Genomic DNA, 18,147 nt, shown 5'->3' on the forward strand with positions numbered 1-18,147 from the left:
ACCTGCTCGTGACGCAAGCCAGCGGAAAGCCAATGACGTTTTGCGCATGCTCACGTTGAGCCAGAGAGCTGCAAGGAAAAAGTACAAGAGACAAAGGAATAAACAACTCACGGAGTGGACGCCAAAACACCAAGTTTGAGGAATGAAAGCAGTCTAGACTTTACCGTATCGTATGCAGACAGAGGTATGTGCTGGGAATGATTAACAGTTACACTGAGACTTTGAAAGACGCCGTTTTATCCGTTGCTATCACGAGTAGCACGTAGCCAGAGTGTCAAATTGGTCTGAACGCAGTAACTAGTTGAGAATCTCAAAGAGGAATATGGCATGTCTTAAAATATCTTGTTTAACTTGCGTACAAAGTGTTGTATATCGTTTCTGTTCGTTAATAAGTCATATACAACCATCCTGTCAGCTGGCAGGAAGTTTTGTACAGCCATTCCCAGTGCAGTCATCCTGGGCACAACCTCACATTAGCCTTAGAGGTGTCAAAAGGGTTCCTGTTTAGACTTGCCACTCGGTTAATTAAGGTTCAGTACTGAAGCGTTAGCTTTTTTTATTATTATTATCTGATTTATAATCAGTCTCTTGTTGTGTTTCTTTCTTACTTTAAAGCCAAGGTTATCTCTGCAGTTCTCACAGTGGTCTTCTATGGCTGCTGCCAGGGTCCTGCGCTGCTGACCCATTTAGTTGTCCTGGTCAGCTGTATGAGTCAAGCTGTCTTTTCCACCACGGTGTCAGCCAAAATGGAAAGAACTTCTCTGCCCTAGTGGTTACTATGGTGCTCAGCAAGTCTTCGTGCAATAACAACATGAAAAACACAGAAAGAGGACACAATCGAGCCTGCTTCTGAGAAGACGCGTCGGTTTCCACTTGTGCTTTTCCTATTTTCACTGATTCACTGCAAGGTGCACTGGCTCACCTTTCATCCCAGTAGCAAACTCCCCTCCCCTTGCCACTCATCCCAAGCAGCTGAGAGGTTGCTGTGGAGATGATAGTGGTGACATAGCAGCAGGAATGGGGAGTACTCCATGTTCTGGTAAGGGGAGGGGGGTAGGGGGTTTTCAGGAGCTGGGTTGTATGCCATGGAAGGTCAGCAAGCAGAAAGGAGAAGCCGTCGGTGGACGTGGGTCTGAGCTAGAGGATAGGCCGAATGCTGGAACGCCCCTTACCTCATCACAACCTCCTGCCATTTATCACGAAAAGCAGCATCGAGAGCTGTGCGCTCTGCATGCCCTAAACAATGTCTTCCAGGATGGAGCAGCATTCAGCCGTGATGCACTTCAGGACATCTACCAGAGGTCAGTGCTAAGATGTAATGTTACATCTGAAGTGGTCTAATTCTGGGATTTTTTTTTTGTGCACACTTCTGCTTCCTATTTCTTTTTCAGGCTCTCTCCTAGCACTTTGGTCACACCCCACAAGAAGAACATGCTGGGTAATGGCAACTATGATGTGAATGTCATCATGGCTGCATTGCAGACTCGTGGGTTTGAGGCTGTTTGGTGGGACAAGAGAAGGTATTTTATTATACTGTTGTAGTTTTAAGTCTTGGGGAAAAAAAGTCTAGCTTAAAACACATGTGCCAAGAAATGTGCTCTTTGAATTTCTGTTGGTTTTGAAAAACATTTCAATTAATTTAAGAAAAGTTGCACTACATGATATTTTTGCATGCCCTGAGGTAACATTTGCCTTGTCATAAAAAAAAAATCTAATATTTGTTATTTTAAGAGACTCATTGACCTTTATACAGTCATGAGTGTCTGTCAGGCTCCTCTCTGATATCATTTCCTGTCTAATGCAACACATGACTTGATTAGACGACAACTTCTTCATACAAGAAAGCAGTGAAGCACTTCTGTTAAAGAAGCAATTTAAAAATATATATGGCAAACTCCTTTTTTTAAATCTACTTCTCAAGAATTTCTTTGACTTTTGACTTTTTTCCCTTCATCATGATACCAAGAATTTTGTATTACACTTTTTTTTTTTAAGACCACAGAAATAACGGTATACTTCACCCAATAATTTAAATTATCATCATTTACTCCCATGTTTTACATTTACCCTGATATTGTTCCAAACCTGTATGCGTTCCTTTATTTTGCGGCACACATAATACTTGTTTTATTTATTTAATTGCACTAATCAAACTGTTTTGGTTCCCATTGACTTCTAATGTATTTTTATGTTCATACAATGGAAGTCAATGATAATCAAATTCTTCTGTGATCCACAGTAGAAAGTAAGTCATAAAAGTTTGGTGAGGGTGAATAAATGGTGACAGAATTTTGGGTGAATGGTAAATGGTAAATGGACTGCATTTATATAGTGCTTTTAACAGACCAATGGCCATCCAAAGCGCTTTACATATTGCCTCACATTCACCCATTCACACACCGACGGCGGTGTCAGCCATGCAAGGCGCCATCCAGCTCGTCGGGAGCAGTTGGGGTTAGGTGTCTTGCTCATGGACACCTCGACACTTGGTCAAGTGGAACCGGGGATCGAACCACCAACCTTCCGGTTTGTAGACAACCTACATGAACCACTGAGCCACTGCCGCCCAGGAAGTGAAGGAAGGAATAGTTCACCCAAAAATGAAAATTAAATTAAATAAATGTCATCATTTACTCACCCTCAAGTTGTTCCAAACCTGTATACATTTCTTTCTTCTTCTGGACACAGAAGATTCTTTGATCATAATTGACCATTCGCGAAGACCCGCCCCCTTTAGTTACTATTGCTATGTCCGAAAAGCCATGGCACTCTCATGACACATCATGTTCTCACGCCGTGAAAAACACACTACGGAGCAAGAAGGACACTGACACCGCACTGCACCGACAGACAGGACAGAGCAGGTTAATTTTAATATGAAACAAAGTCTCGACTTTCTAATTTTGTCATTTAAAAAAAAGAAAATAAATTACAACAACTCAATTAAACTCATTGACTTCCATTGCATAAGTTTTGTGGCTCTTTAATGTGTTGTGACAGATCGCTGTAGCGCCTCAGTTAAAGTGGACATATGCCCCTTTTTACAAGATGTAATATAAATCTCTGTTGTCCCCAGAATGTGTCTGAAGTTTCAACTCAAAATACCCCCCAGATAATTTATTATAGCATATCAAATTTTCCCCTATTTGGGTGTTGGCAAAAAGTGCTATTTTTATGTGCCCCATTAAATGCAAATTCCCCCTTCCAGAAGAGGCCGGAGCCTTTACACAATCTTCGGATACTCCGTCAACAACAAAACAGGCGAATCTCACTCAGCTAAAATGTTAGAAATTACCAGTTGTGGAGTGCAGCCTTACATGTTTGAACCAGATTCGGACACCGATTGAGACACTCAGGAAGAGGTTGCAACTTTGAGACTGCACCTGGACGTTTCTGAATGATTAGTGGATACATTTATGTAACGTTAGTTGTTGTGGAGTTACGTTGATACAACTCATCGACTACTGTTGTATAGGTGCTCATGTGGGAACTTAAAAAAAGTCTGTCACCTGACTATACAATGCATAATAAATGTGCTTTATGAATTACGCAGACGGTGAGCGTTTTCAGGATAAAACTAAGTTACTATGGCAACTTTAGCCATATTAGCCGTCACGGTACCAAAATTCCAGTAGTTGGTACCTAAACCCAAAAAATTGTACAGTACTCGGTACCAATTATGGTACCACAGCTAAATGTTTTTTATTTTAACTATTTAAAAAATATATATATTAAATGTATTAAGTTTATTATTCATGATGAGGATCATTATAAGTAAAAATACAAACATTTAAAGGCTGTATGCTGTTTAAAAGTAAACATTGTTTATAAATCAAGTGAAAAATAATCAACCATCTAGGCTTTATTATTATTAGTAGAGACGTATTATTATTATTATTACATGTATTGCTAAATCTACTGTAGGCTACAACAGTAGCCTGATATATTCTGTCAATTTAAATGTTTTAAACCAAACTTTTCTTTTGACGGGTTGCCGTGACCTTTGAGTGTCTGTGTTCATTAGGGATGCAACAATACAGTTAGTCCACGGTTCAATACATACCTCGGTTTTTAACCACGGTTTTCGGCTCGGTTCAGTTCTAATGGCTTGTCACATCAGTTTTTTGTTATTCTATTTTTAGGCGACAGGAACAGCAAGAGGTTAAGGAGAAAAAAGACTATTTTTTTAATGCAATACTCTTTCTTTATTTTACTTAAAAGAATTGAAAACCCTTATTTAAACTTAAAACTTTACTTTAAAAAAACCCTTGTACACATTCCTATTGTATTGTAAAATATAAAATAAATTTACACTGACAGCTCAGAGCTGGACAGCAGCATTTAAGTATGAAATTGAATAAATAAATGTAAAAATAAAACACTACATAGACTTCACTATAAAATATACATTGATTCTTATTAAAGCTACTGTATTAGTTTTTTCAGTCAAGAGCAGCGAGTGATTTTTCTCTTTGTCTTTTGTTGTTGTATTAACATTAAAGGGATAGTTTATTCAAAAATGAAAATTCTTTCATTGAGAAATGAATACAGGTTTGGAACAATATTAGAGTGAGTAAATAATGACACAATTTTAGAGGTGAACTGTCCCTTTAAGGACAGCGTGTTCACTACTGCACTGCTGTCAATTTAAGACCTCTGTGCATCTAATATACAGACACGCGTGATTTTACTTTCACTTTAGACATAACCGACTGTGTTTATGTTAACCTTGTGTGTATTTGACAGTATTATTAGCACAGTAAGAAGACTACTTAGTTCAGTAATCACGTGTTTGACAGGCGTTTCGGAAAAGCGCATGTTAAAACCTCGCACGCGAATGTGCCGGCAAGGCTTTAAAATGCATGCAAATAATGAACTTTCTTGATTGTGAATATCTATAGTGTTCCGTGAGTATAACTACCACACACGTGTGATGTGAATGTATGTCACGTTGTTCAGTATTGGGATGGAGGCAAATCATAGAATTTGTAGAAAAATAATTATTTCAATGCAAAACCAAAAAACCGCAATTCACAAGCGCGTATTGAACTGTGAATGCCGTACCGAACGGTTCAATATTATATTGAGTATTGTGGCATCCCTAGTGTTCATGATATGATAGTTATCTCAAATGAAACGGTAGGTAAATTCTCATGAAGGGACGGTTTATGCGTTCGTGTCCTCATATAGTGACACACGGCAGAGACTACAAAGACAGCGAGCGAGCGCGCCCGCGCCTCTGCGCCCCGTCATTCACACAGAGACGCAGAACATTGAGGAGTAATATTTAAATAGTATTATGCAGTTTAATATCCACAGACACTAGTATATATTCAGCTACAGTCTGTAGCCCTGCGCTTAGATAAACACGGAAGCCACTGAATGCAGCTGCGGGTACCGAGTTCGGGAGTCGGTACTACCGGTACTACAGAAATGCTGGTATCATCACATTTTTATAATTTCAGGACTTGTGACATCCATATTAGCCGTACAGCATTCTAGAAAGCTCATTCAGAAAGTAAATTAGCAAACATTCACAAAATATGAAGTGCCATCCTTACTTCTGAAGTTAGAGCATGAAGCATTGGTATTGACCTATCCTTTTGAAACAACTTTTTCACAAATCTAGCGTTGTATGGACTCTCGTTGGTAAAGCAGTCATGAAAAGAATTTTAGCAAATTTATAACATTTTACTGACATTCTTCAGTACGTTTCCTTCAAAAATGAAATTCAACCATGGTGTCCTCAGTGGTTTGAATGCCGGGAGTCGATGGAGACTCATATGTTCGTTGGTACATCCAACACCAACATTTGTAATGGTTTTTTTTTGTCACAGACATTGTAATACTCTAGCTGGCTGATACAACGAGTAAACAGAAATGGCAGTCTCTGTGCTTCTTACTCAGGTGTGTCTATGCTAAAAAAGGCAGATGGCAGATCATCAACAGTCATGGGTGGGGTTTCCCTACTATTATGTAGGAGTAGGGTGAAATATGAAAGAGATTAAGGATTGATGGGGATTATAAAACAAGTACTGAGTATATTTTTACCATTATAGGCTGGTTGTTTACACACACTTTGGTCACACATCTGCATTCAAACACCGTATAAAAGTGAAGTTTGCATGATAGGTCCCATTTAAAGCTGCTTGTGAACAGATCATCTCTTCCTATTAGTTAATTTATAGCATCAAATAAACATGAACCGTTTTTCAACTACGAAAAGACGTCAGTACACACTTTTTCAAGTTCAAGTCCACTGACGTTAATCTACGAACTCTCCTGACTGCTTTGTCAGACAAAATGCTTTGTCATGCATTGTATGTATGAATTGCATTTTTAATCTATTTTTGTTTAATAAATTAGGTGGTCCATTTAAAGGGATAGTTCAATTTGATAGTTGTTCCAAACCTGTATGAATTTCTTTCTTCTGCTAAACACAAAAGAAGACTCTATGTAACCAAACAGTTGTTTTTTGGGTTTTTTTTCTCCATACTATGGAAGTCAATGGAGCCCATCAACTGTTTGGCTACCCACATTCTTCAAAATATCTTCTTTTGTGTTCAGCAGAAGAACGAAAATCATAGAGGTTTAGAAAAATTTTTGGGGTGAGTAAATGATGACACAATTTTCATTTTTGGGTGAACTATCCCTGTAATTTTTTTTGTCCTATGTATTTGTTATCCCACAGGGACGTTGTGAGCATTGCACTGCCGAACGTCACTGGTTTCATCTTGAATGTGCCATCCAATCTGCGCTGGGGGCCGTTGCGACTGCCCCTCAAGCGGCAGCACTGGATTGGAGTTCGAGAAGTGGGAGGAGTCTACTATAACTTGGACTCCAAACTGCGCAGTCCTCATGCTATCGGAACAGCTGATGAACTGAGGTAGGTGTGAAATGCTAAAGAAGAAAGTAGCGGCAGGTTTTAACGCGAAGGTCTGTTTTATCTCTAGCTGTCATTCTGGTAATTTCGCAGGAAGTTCTTGCGTCACCAGCTTCGAGGGAAGAACTGTGAACTCCTATTGGTCGTGCCAGAGGAGGTGGAAGTCCACCAGACGTGGAGGTCTGATAACTGATGAATGTTTTGGATCGCTTTTTTTGTTGTCGTTGTACTTTTATGTTTTGTTTTGTTTTTGGAGGTTTCTCAAGTTCATGCTCAGGAGGGAAATGTGAGGTTCAATCAGGGACCCATTTAAAGAGCAGAAAATAGAGTTGCACTCAACCAGTCATGAAAGCACACTGCTCAGACTTTGTTTACACACACACACACACACACACACACACACACCACTGGACTCTTGCCATTGAGACTGGAGCAGCAAAGATATCACAAGACAACTAAACACTACGCAGAGAATTTTGTTTGGTATTTGGGATTCTGATACATTTTTTTATACGTTGAATATTTCTTTTATTTTGTACCGTTTTCTGACTTGAAAGTGAGAGGTTATGGAATTCTTAGTGATGTGTTCTCCTTGTGCATCGCCTGTCATCCTCACTTCTTCTCTCTTTCCATGTTAAGTCCCGTGCATCCATGTGATCGTTTGAAGTGTCCGCCACACATCACAGGTCAGCGTAAAAAAGGTATTTGTTTGACCAACTGGATTGTTTGAACACAGGGGTGCATATGTACTTGTTTAGTGCATGTACTTGATTTAGAGAAGGAACACCAGTAGCCCCTGCTTAACCGTTCCCTACATATTTAATGGCATAGTGACAGATGAGATGTTTCCTGTGTATCACAGTACGGCATGGCACCACAGTAATTGGATGTTTTGTGTTAGTTTCCTATGACATAAGTTACCAAACGGTCACTTGTTAATCTCCTACCTTAAATGGTCGCTCTCGACACTCTTTCTTGTTAAACGGTTAAGGTTAGACTTGTTGAATCCTAGACTACATGTAGGAAAATAGAACAGGTGAGCGTTGGTAGTAAAAAAAGTCAACTGCCAAAAACGGTTGTTAAAACAAAACGGCTGTATGTACTTTTACATAGAAAAGGCTGAGGTCTCTAAAATCTTTCAAGTCAATTCATCTTTGATTGATATTGGATTAACATGGCCTTAAACTGTTTACAGAGGGAGAAGATTACACAAAGGGAAGTCTAACGCATCTCAGGTTCTCTTCAGATTCAGCTCTATTCAATTTCACTTATAAAAAAAACAATCTTCAACACATTGTGTAAAACACTTCAAAAGGATTATAGACACTCAAATCAGATACTACAACTTTAAAGGAACATTCCACATGTCCATACACAGGGTGCTTTGTAATACTGTAGAGATGAATAGGTTATTTTGCCATGACAATCTAAATCCCCACGTCCCTTTTTCAGGGAGATGGGGACAACATGTGCTCATGCCATTGTTTTCCATTCAAATAAAATGCTTATGATGGCACTTTATGTATGATGTAAAATGTGCTGTGACATCATTAAAAATGTCTTTATGTATACAATGTAGTGCTGCTTTATCCATCTTGTTCACATCATCTACTATTTAAAAGTTTGGGGTCTTTTTTTTTTTTTTCTTTTGAAAGAAAGGAGCACTATTAAATTGATCAGAAGTAATGGTAAAGACATTAATAATCTAACAAAAGTTTCTGTTTCGAACAAATAAATGCTATTCATTTGAACTTTATTCATCCATGAATCCTGAAAAAAAAAACACGGGTTGGACAATGAAACTGAAACGCCTTGTTTTCGACCACAATCATTTATTAGTATAGTGTAAGACAATGCAGCATCAATTCATCTTGGGAATGATGCATACAAGTCCTTTACAGTGGCATTTTGAGCCCTTCCTCTTCCAAAACAGTGGCCAGGTCACTGGTAGAGGAAACGTGACTTGCTTCTCCAAAACACCCTAAAGTGGCTTAACCCTTAATCACCCCTTAAGTAGTTTTTACGTTTGTGATCCTTGGGGTCAGATAGACCCCAAACATTTACAGAGCGATTGCATAAGGAAATATAATTTTTTTTTACATGGAAAACTATATATCGTTTTTTTACTTCTCAACTTTACATTTATGCTGTGTTTTTGTGGATATTTGGTAGTTTTTTTTTTACCTATTTACTGCACAATTACTTAATTAGGCCATAAATTGGCTCATTAAAAAATATTTTTCATGACTAAATCACTTAAATGATGACCTTAATTAAATCTAAATTGTTTTTGGACATTGCTCTGTGTTAGGTAAGCATACTGCCATTTGCAGGTTTGTGGAAAAACCTTAGGAATTATAGTTAAAGAAAGAAAGTGCAATGACCACATATATCCAGCAGAGGTCCATAGGGACTTCATTTTTACGTGTGTGTGTGTGTGTGTGTGTGTGTGTGTGTGTACATGTTGCATTTGTGCTCTAGTATTAGTTGATTGTATTTGCCAATTTCTATAAAAATGCTCTCTGTTGCAGTCACGTGTGTGTGTGTGTGTGTGTGTGTGTGTGTGTGTGTGTGTGTGTGTGTGTGTGTGTGTGTGTGTGAGAACATGCATGTTGCATTTGTGCTCTAGTATTAGTTGAATTGTTGATTGTATTTGCCAATTTCTATAGAAATGTGCGTGCGTGTGAGATAGAACGTTCGTTCCACTTTGTGTTTTATGCTCAAGGACCAGACCTTGATTTAAATGTAGAAATGTTCAGATATATATATAGGATTTTGTTTTATTTTTGTGACAAACCTTTTTTTTTTTTTTTTTCATTCATTTTCAAGGTGGTCAATCTGAGCCCAAGGAACTTAAATGGTAATATTTTTTTTTTACACACCATTTAGAACAACCAAATCAAGCCCAGATGTGTTGTGCATGTTTAGATAGAATATTTAGGAAAAGTCACAGTCTCATACCCCTGAGATGAAGGGAACACTTTTTAAAAATGAAGGAAAAGTCTAGTGGGGTCAGCTGGACCCCAAGGGGTGATTAAGGGTTAATAATATTCAGATATGGGGACTGTGCTGGTCATGAGAGTTGTTAAACTTCATTTTCATCAAACAATTCTGTCACCAGTCTTGCTGTGTGTATTGGTTCATTATCATCCTGATACACGGCCCCACCTTCAGGGTACAATGTTTGAACCATTGGGCGCACATGGTCCTCCAGAATGCTTGCTAGTCCTTGGCAGTGATGCACCCATCGAGCACAGTAGGGAATGCCATGATATTGCAGCCCAAACCATCACTGATCCACCCCTGTGATTTACTCTGGGCGCACACAATCCAGATGTTAAACCTCTTTGAGGCTTGTCCACACTGTAACTCCCGTATGTGGGAAAGACAGAGAAGGCGCTGGACTCGTCAGAGAACAATATATGTTTTACATTGTCCTTAGGCCAAGATTTCCTCTACTTGTACCGCTGAAATCAACATTTGGCATTAGCATGACCATGAATATTGACTCTGTGGAGCCTCCGATGAACAGTTTTGGTGGAAACAGGAGAGTCGAGGTGCACATTTAGTTTTACAGTGAGTTGGGCAGCTGTTTTATGTTTTTTGGATACAGTCCGGGTTACCCAGACATCCCTTTCAGACAGATTCCTCTTGCGTCAACAGTTACTCCATGTGGTGGTGGTATGCTGACATTACTCTGGATACCATAGCTTTCGATACACCACAAAAACATCCTGTCCTGGTCACAGATAAGCCACTGAGATGCGCTCAACAATTCTGAAATGTCACCTATTATGTTGTTGTGTGGATTGCAATATTTTATGTACAGCTGTGCTATTGTTCTGCAAATTCAACCTTCACACGCTCCGCTCTTATTGATAATGTTCATTGTCCAACCCCTCTATATCATGGTTTTCACAAAAATATTAAGCAGCACAACTGTTTTTTTTTTAACATTGATAATAATAAGAGATATTTTTTGGGCACCACCTTTCTGAAGGATCATGTGACTGAGGACTGGAAAATTACTTTTTTTGAAGTATATTAAAATAGTTATTTTAAATTGTAATAATCTTGATCCAATACATGCAAGTAGCATAAGAGACTTCTTTCAGAAACATTTGGGTAGGAGAAATCGCTCATACATACCATAGTAATGCTTTAGTAATGCAAAATGCTTTTTTTATATTTCATATTTTGTATTGTAAAAATGAATTCTGAAAAACGGTATAAATCGCACAAATCCTCAACAGTGCTGCAAGTCAATCCGCTGTGTGGCGCACGGGGGCGCGCTGCAGATGTGTCGCAGATTGAAAAAGTCACTGTAGGCTGCTCATCTTGTACAAGGAAATCGAGCAATGCAAAGCATAAAATACTGAATTGTAAACAAGGCAGCGGAAGAAAAGGAACGTGTGCAGCCATTCTAACTGTGCATGCGGTTTGTATGTCACAGTTATTTTAACGACAAAAAGGAAAAACACTAAGATACATTGACAGCTACTTCATCCTTTTTTTGGAGGAATAACTTCACAGATGGAACTGTCGGCAATCGGTGAGCAAGTGTTCGCTGTGGAATCAATCATAAAGAAAAGAGTTAGAAAGGTAAGTGACATGCGCGTGTGGCCGAGTGTTTGTTGACAGTTCAATCTGTTCCCGCTGCACACATACATGTAAGAGGGGCGAAGTCACACACGTCCTCTTACAACAACGTGGAAGTGTGTTTGTAGTCTAATAACTTCGATGATGACGCATGTCGCACAGCCTCAGCACGCTTTTGGAATTGGGTGGCGAGCCTATTCGTAGTCATGGAGACTACGCAGTTTTATTTTCCGTTGGGATCTAATAACTAAGGCTAACGTTAATTGTAAAGTTTGGCCATGTAGAGACAGAGCATGGGGTTTATTTGATCTTAAAACAACATTTGAGGTTATTGTTGCGATCAGACGTAGCTCTTAATTAATTTTAAATTATATTAAAACGTGCATTCCGCTTAAAATAACGCGCGTTTACTAACCGTTACTTTCATTCTCCTATGTAAAATGTCAGGACTGTATTAAACTAGAAAGGAGGAGCTGTTAGTTTAGGGGTTGTCCCTTCATAATTCTGTATGACGCAAGCATATAATTACGTAATCGCACACGTGTAATCGAAAAGAAACCGTGTATTAATCGTGGTATTAATGTTAACTGATGATTTCCACTTTGAGCTATGGTATTGCTTATTCATGTTTGTTTGTTTTTTCCCCCTCTTCGTGTTATTCGTAATTATTATGTTCTAATTTTGTTGTGCCATAGTGCAAACCGAATGATCAAATAAAGCATAAAAAAATGTTAACTGATTATATTTTAATATTATGAAAATGTTGATTTATATTTATTTATGTTTAAGGGTCATGTAGAGTATTTACTGAAGTGGAAGGGTTGGCCTCCAAAGTAAGTATTATTATTATTAGCCTTTTTTTTTTTTTTTAAAGAAAAGAAAAATGACCAAACATGTTTTATTTATCCTTTTTAGGTCTACAATTATTACTCTGTCAGCTGTATCTAATTTCAATATAAATATGTGACCTTTTTTAATGTTTGTATGATTTCAAAGGTACAGCACATGGGAGCCAGAAGAGCACATCCTAGACCCTCGACTGGTTTTAGCATATGAAGAAAAGTGAGCCATTATAAAAATGAAACATCCTTGTTCATTCTTTCACTTTCAGACATGTATCTGAATCATCACTGCATTTTCTAATTGCACACAGAGAACAGAAAGACAGATCGGTGGGGTGGCGTAAAAGAGGTCCAAAACCGAAAAGACTCCTTGTGCAGGTAATGACCACTAAAACATCTTCATTTCTGTGATTGTGTCTCTGCTTAACTGTCATTAATGTCATGTCGATGTGCATATTGCTCTCTCAAAGAGGAGCATTTACGCAATGGATCTACGCAGCACACACAAAGATACAGAGAAGTCTTCAGCGCATCTTCCACTCTCTTTGACCCGGTCGCTTGACCCAAGGTTCCAGTCCTCAGGGACTTGTATATATCGACAATTAGCCCACCACAAGAAAACGAAGAAAACATCCAGAGAGACTTCTGAGGAAGAATGGGATAGAAGGGATGAAGAAGAAGATGATGATGATGATGATGATGAGGGGGTTATGGAGGAGGAGGAGGAGGACACAAGACCAGGAGGAACTAAAACTGGCAGCAATACTTTAAACAGTAAGTATGTTAGGTCCAGTCCCAAATGCCACTCTTCATATGTACTTTTGGTCTTGTGGACTCAATGGCTGCCATGTCCATGAGACCGTAGGGTGTCTCATTCGTCATTTTAGGTTTCAGAAAAATTTTAGCCCCCCTTTGCAGTCGATATGTGCACTAGATGCGCACTTTTGCCGAGTCACTGAAGCGAGCTCAACAGCAGGCTTCTTCTCGACAGTCAAAGCGGCGTTATCTCACGAAAGTGCGGACTCGTAGGAAGACCGCAAGTGTTTAGGGTGCCATTTGGGACGGCCTTAGTTGGCCAGAGGGCAGACGTAGGCAAAACTGCAGTGTTCTTCGTTAGCCTTATAGAAAATAACTGTCCTGACATTAGATTACAACAAGTGAACAGTTCTTTTTAAACAGATCCATGAACTAGTAAGCAGGGGCATCAGTGGAAGTATTGGCTCAATTGTTGCTGTATGTAAAATAATACTTAAAAATATATAAAGTTCCAAATAAAATAAAAACCTATTTTAAATGCTTCAAGTGAATTATAGAGAATTACAATATGTGACCCTGAACCATTTTTTTAAATTGAGATTCATACATCATCTGAAAGCTGAATAAATAAGGTTGGTTGATGTTTTTTTAGGATAGGACAATATTTGGCTGAGATACAACTATTTGAAAATCTGGAAACTGAGGGTGCAAAAAAAAAAATTGAAATATTGCGAAAATCGCTATCCAAATGAAGTCCATAGTAATGCATATTACTACTAATAACACATTTTTGATATATTCCGGTACACGGTGAATGTGGAATATGGAACTCCATCTCTGCGTGTGCTGCGAGGTTGGAAGGCAGCGGGCACTAATTACACATTATTTTCACATTTGCATAATTTCCAACATTTGTGTGGACAGTCTGACAGACAATTACATTATTTCACCAGATTTGTAACATTTTACATTATTTCATTGAAACTGCAGGTTTTCGCCAAAATAACAGGTTGCACTCTTGCAAGTGAATTAAAATAAAAGTACTGCAATTTTCCTATTGTAAAGTAAAATAACATACTTATTATAAAATATTCATTTACATTTATTTTATAGTGCAGTTGAATAACAATAGTAATATATTACTGTCATAGGGATACTACAACAACAAATAATAATATAAAAGTATGTTGATCATTATTATTATTAAAAGACATTTTACTCTGTTCAATTTGGACTGAAAATGTGTTGGAGCTCTTCCACACAAGATGTATAATCAAATCTGTACATTTCATTATAATATACAGTACCAATTATGAATATCGATTTACAGATTTGCTAAAAACATTTAGTATGCAAATTTGCATACTTGTGCACTATTCTGTGCCCTTTTTTAACCTTAATAGGGAGTTTTGTATTCACATTGAAATAATGAAAATAATTACATTTCCCCTCCAAATACCCAGATGATGCACTTTACTAACCGAAAAATGAAGTGTTGGGAAGAGGCAATCAGACTCTGATGCTGGATGACAAAATAACCTTTTAAAATGATCTCTTACAACGCTAGGTCGTTTTTAAATCATAATACTTTAATATTTATATCACATGAAGGTGTAATAATATGTACAAATTCTACTCTGTGTCTCAGAGCATGTCAGGAGGGGAGCCTGGAGTCCAACCACTGAATCAGAGGCAATGACAATATCTCCTTTATCTGAGGACTGGAGTCCGGTTATGGGCCCAGAGGAGGTAACTGTGACGGACATCACCATCAACTCGCTGACTGTGACTTTTAGAGAGGCCTTCGTAGCGAGGGGGTTCTTCAGGAGCTGGGAGCTGGAGATCTGACATTATAAAGACTGAGGATGGTGTGAGCAAAGGGGAAAGAGAATTGGTACATCCTTTTTGCTTTTTTGCTTTATGCGTTTGCACAACTTCCGCCACTGTTTCAGACTACATTTATTTGCACTATTAGTTCGAATCAAGGTAAACCCGTTCAAAATGTTTTTTTTCGGGATTGTGATGGCAGTCAATCACAGTAACGATGATTAAATTAGTTACAATTCTTAAGTATTATGAGATTTTGAAGTTTTATTGACCATGAAACTAATCAAGCTAGTTTCTCTGATACTGATTTTAACATGTTTTGTAGTTTTTATTTTTTAGCTTAATTTGGTCTGGTCATGTACTTGCGTAAAGTGATAATGCTAGTACAGAGTGATTAGCACAATTAAATATTCTGAAAAGCCAAGCGGTCACATATGCATATACACATTATATGTGTACATGATATACTTGGTAAACATATTATTCTAATCTTGACCTTCAATTTCAATTGCACACCTCGTATGCAGTAAATACAAATTAGTGGCCTGCACATACTTAAAATATGTGACATTCAACTTTGTAAAAGCATTTCAACACTGTGTGCCATCTTTGAGACTTAAACAAAATATCATAGTGTGAAAGTTTCGTCATTGCACAATGTTCTACTTTTAGTGTAATTGTGTGTGTGAAATAAAGTTGCATTTTATTTTTTTCCAACACTATTGCTTGCCAATATCTCATATCTATTACAGTATTTGTGCAATTTTTTTACATGTTCCTTGGTCCTCTTGTGCATATGCTTGCCAAGTACGACTGCACCATCTTGAGCACAGTAGTCTACAATGTTAGATTTAACTCGACTGCTGTTAATATTTGGTGTTATTTTAGTCTAAGATGTTAACTGAGACTTGAAGACAATTTTTATATATTGAGGTATATTTAGCCTCTAGAATGTATCTTTAGCCTCTAGGAATGTCCATCTCTGGAATCTCAACTGTTTAGTATCTCATGTGACCTGTATTTGATAAACTGTCTGTGCCAAATGTCAGTGGTTTCTTTTGCTAAGGTATTTGCACTTTAAAATGGAAAACTTGGTATTATGATGTCATAAATAAAACTTTGGTGTAACAAAGTCATCAATTTCAAATGCTTTTTTTTTTTATATTTAATTAGCGATGCACTTGATTAACCTTTTCAAGCCGTCTTGGGTTGACATCGTTTTTGCTCCACATCTACAATGTAAGAATTACACCACACCAAAAACCAATTATTTTTGAATGGTGCAAACATATTTTAATGTACAATTAAATAATTGGCAAAACGTCTGACCACCATAATAACTTTAAAAAAAGAACAGCCAACCAACCAACCAACCAAACAAACAGTAAAACTACTGAAATCAGAGCAACAGTTTTTGCTCCTCTCAGCAAGCACCAAAGTGTTAGCAAGAGAAAAGTGGTCAAAACTAGGAACCATAAAACTGTATGGTTGGTTTTCCAGTCGGTTTTAGAAAAAAAGAAAACTTACATATCAAAGCAAATTTCCATGGTTTGTACAGTGAATCATAATTTGTATACGTCTATACACACTCATAAGACATTTCCTCAAAATGCCATATTTCCCATTATTCCCAAAGTGGGACGTATATGGTATAACAGCAGTGTCATGTTGCATCATCAATATCTTTGAAAAAGTGTAATTCAATATCAACTCTTGAATTAGCTTCAAGTTTTTTTACTCTCAAAAATAAAATTAAATATATCTATATATCTATCTATATATATAAAACAAATATTGTTCTCCTCGTTTTTATAAAATAAGTCTAAAGCCATATTGCCTCTGTTGTGTAGTCATCCAGCACCCCTTTAACCAAGAGAAAATTCATTTATAGGTTATTGTCATAATCCATCAAAAACACCATCCACTTCCATATCTGAAACTATTTCAGGTCTCTTCCTCACTGTATTTGTGCACAAGATGGAGATGACAGACAGTGTTGGTTTAGTACACACTAATGAAATCCTTTAAATGAAGTACACATACAAAGGCGCATTGGTGCTTGTCTGACTTGAGCTCCTTTTATGTATAAAAATCTCACAGGTTAAGTCTAAGCTGCCCATAGTTCTTCAGCTCAAAGCATCTTAAATCAAGAAGAAACATCGGTCCATTTGCCTCCATTCACACACACAGATATATATATATGTGTATATATATATATTTTTACAAAGACATTTCATTTTCAGTAATTTATTTTCAGTTCAGAATTTTCTTTATACATTAAGGAGACCACTTAAATCCCAAAGTTCAGAACACTAGAGATGCGCGTGAAGAGTCAGAACAACAGTTCCTTACTGGAGAGACGGGGAGAAGAGAGAACTTGGAGTCAGAGATGGAAGAGGGAAGTTCAAGGTGATTATTTGCAAAATCCATAATCCCTTCTCTGCATCGAGTCTTCTCAGTAGAGATCACTGCACTGTCCTACGCACACCTGTAGTGTCAACAGGTTCCATTACTGAGAAGGAGGGAATAGTGAAAACATTCATGGGACAGGGTGTATGAGGGTGGGAAAACGGCGACATGCATAGGACAGATATTTCCCATGCAACAAGCCATCAGAAAACACATTATCGTTTCCCAAACACTATCAAAACTTCATTTAAGCCCCAACCACCCCTCAAAAAAGCAACGGAGAAAAAAAAGAAACATAAAAAATAAGAATATAAATTCATCCATTTATAGTCAGGTTCTATCACTAACAAAAATATACTCTTCAAGAATTGTAGGAGGTTCAAATAGCATACGCCATAAACTGTCCAAAACAAAAGAACAAGAAAATATCTATTAGCCAACCAAAAGAGCTGAGTAATAAATATAACAAACAGTTATTACCATTGCCATCATAATCATTACATTTGTGAGAATAATTCTAATTCTCTCCAAAACTGATGACAGACTATTTAGAGGAAAAAGAAAACAAAATAGTCCATTTTGTTTACGCATTTTGCTTTTTAATTTCATGCCACTTTTAAAATCTTAAAAAATATCTATAAAAAAAGGCAGACTTCTTCACCCCAAAAATATTTCTGGTCATATACCAAGAGGAAATATTTCCCATCCCTTAACCCAAAACCCTTTGAACACAATTGGCAAAAAATATATTTATATATTTTTATATATTAACAGCAATAACTTACCATTCATTTAACTTAATTTGTTGACTTGCACATGTAGTATCTCCCA

At 37.5% G+C, this 18,147-nt stretch overlaps 1 protein-coding gene across 2 annotated transcripts; it reads left to right on the forward strand.

The window, feature by feature from the left end:
- Window positions 1-42: 42 nt before the first annotated feature.
- On the forward strand, window positions 43-16,051 carry LOC307143938 (josephin-1-like). 2 transcript variants are annotated; one of them, XM_079845781.1, is made up of 13 exons: window positions 43-184; window positions 616-1,301; window positions 1,392-1,520; window positions 6,692-6,886; window positions 6,977-7,063; window positions 7,523-7,584; window positions 9,713-9,743; window positions 11,403-11,485; window positions 12,272-12,315; window positions 12,479-12,544; window positions 12,636-12,702; window positions 12,795-13,098; window positions 14,729-16,051. In XM_079845781.1, the coding sequence occupies exons 2-8, from the start codon at window positions 1,018-1,020 to the stop codon at window positions 11,437-11,439; spliced, it is 825 nt and encodes a 274-aa protein (XP_079701907.1). In that variant the 5' UTR covers window positions 43-184; window positions 616-1,017; the 3' UTR covers window positions 11,440-11,485; window positions 12,272-12,315; window positions 12,479-12,544; window positions 12,636-12,702; window positions 12,795-13,098; window positions 14,729-16,051. The 2 variants fall into 2 exon arrangements, with proteins under 2 accessions (XP_079701907.1, XP_079701908.1); XM_079845782.1 differs by lacking the exons at window positions 43-184; window positions 616-1,301; window positions 1,392-1,520; ... (3 more) ...; window positions 9,713-9,743; window positions 12,479-12,544 and having other exon boundaries at window positions 11,173-11,485; window positions 12,594-12,702.
- Window positions 16,052-18,147: the final 2,096 nt, after the last annotated feature.

Source organism: Gobio gobio, assembly GCF_949357685.1.
Source record: "Gobio gobio genome assembly, chromosome: 20".
In the NCBI taxonomy this organism is placed as follows: Eukaryota; Metazoa; Chordata; class Actinopteri; order Cypriniformes; family Gobionidae; genus Gobio; species Gobio gobio.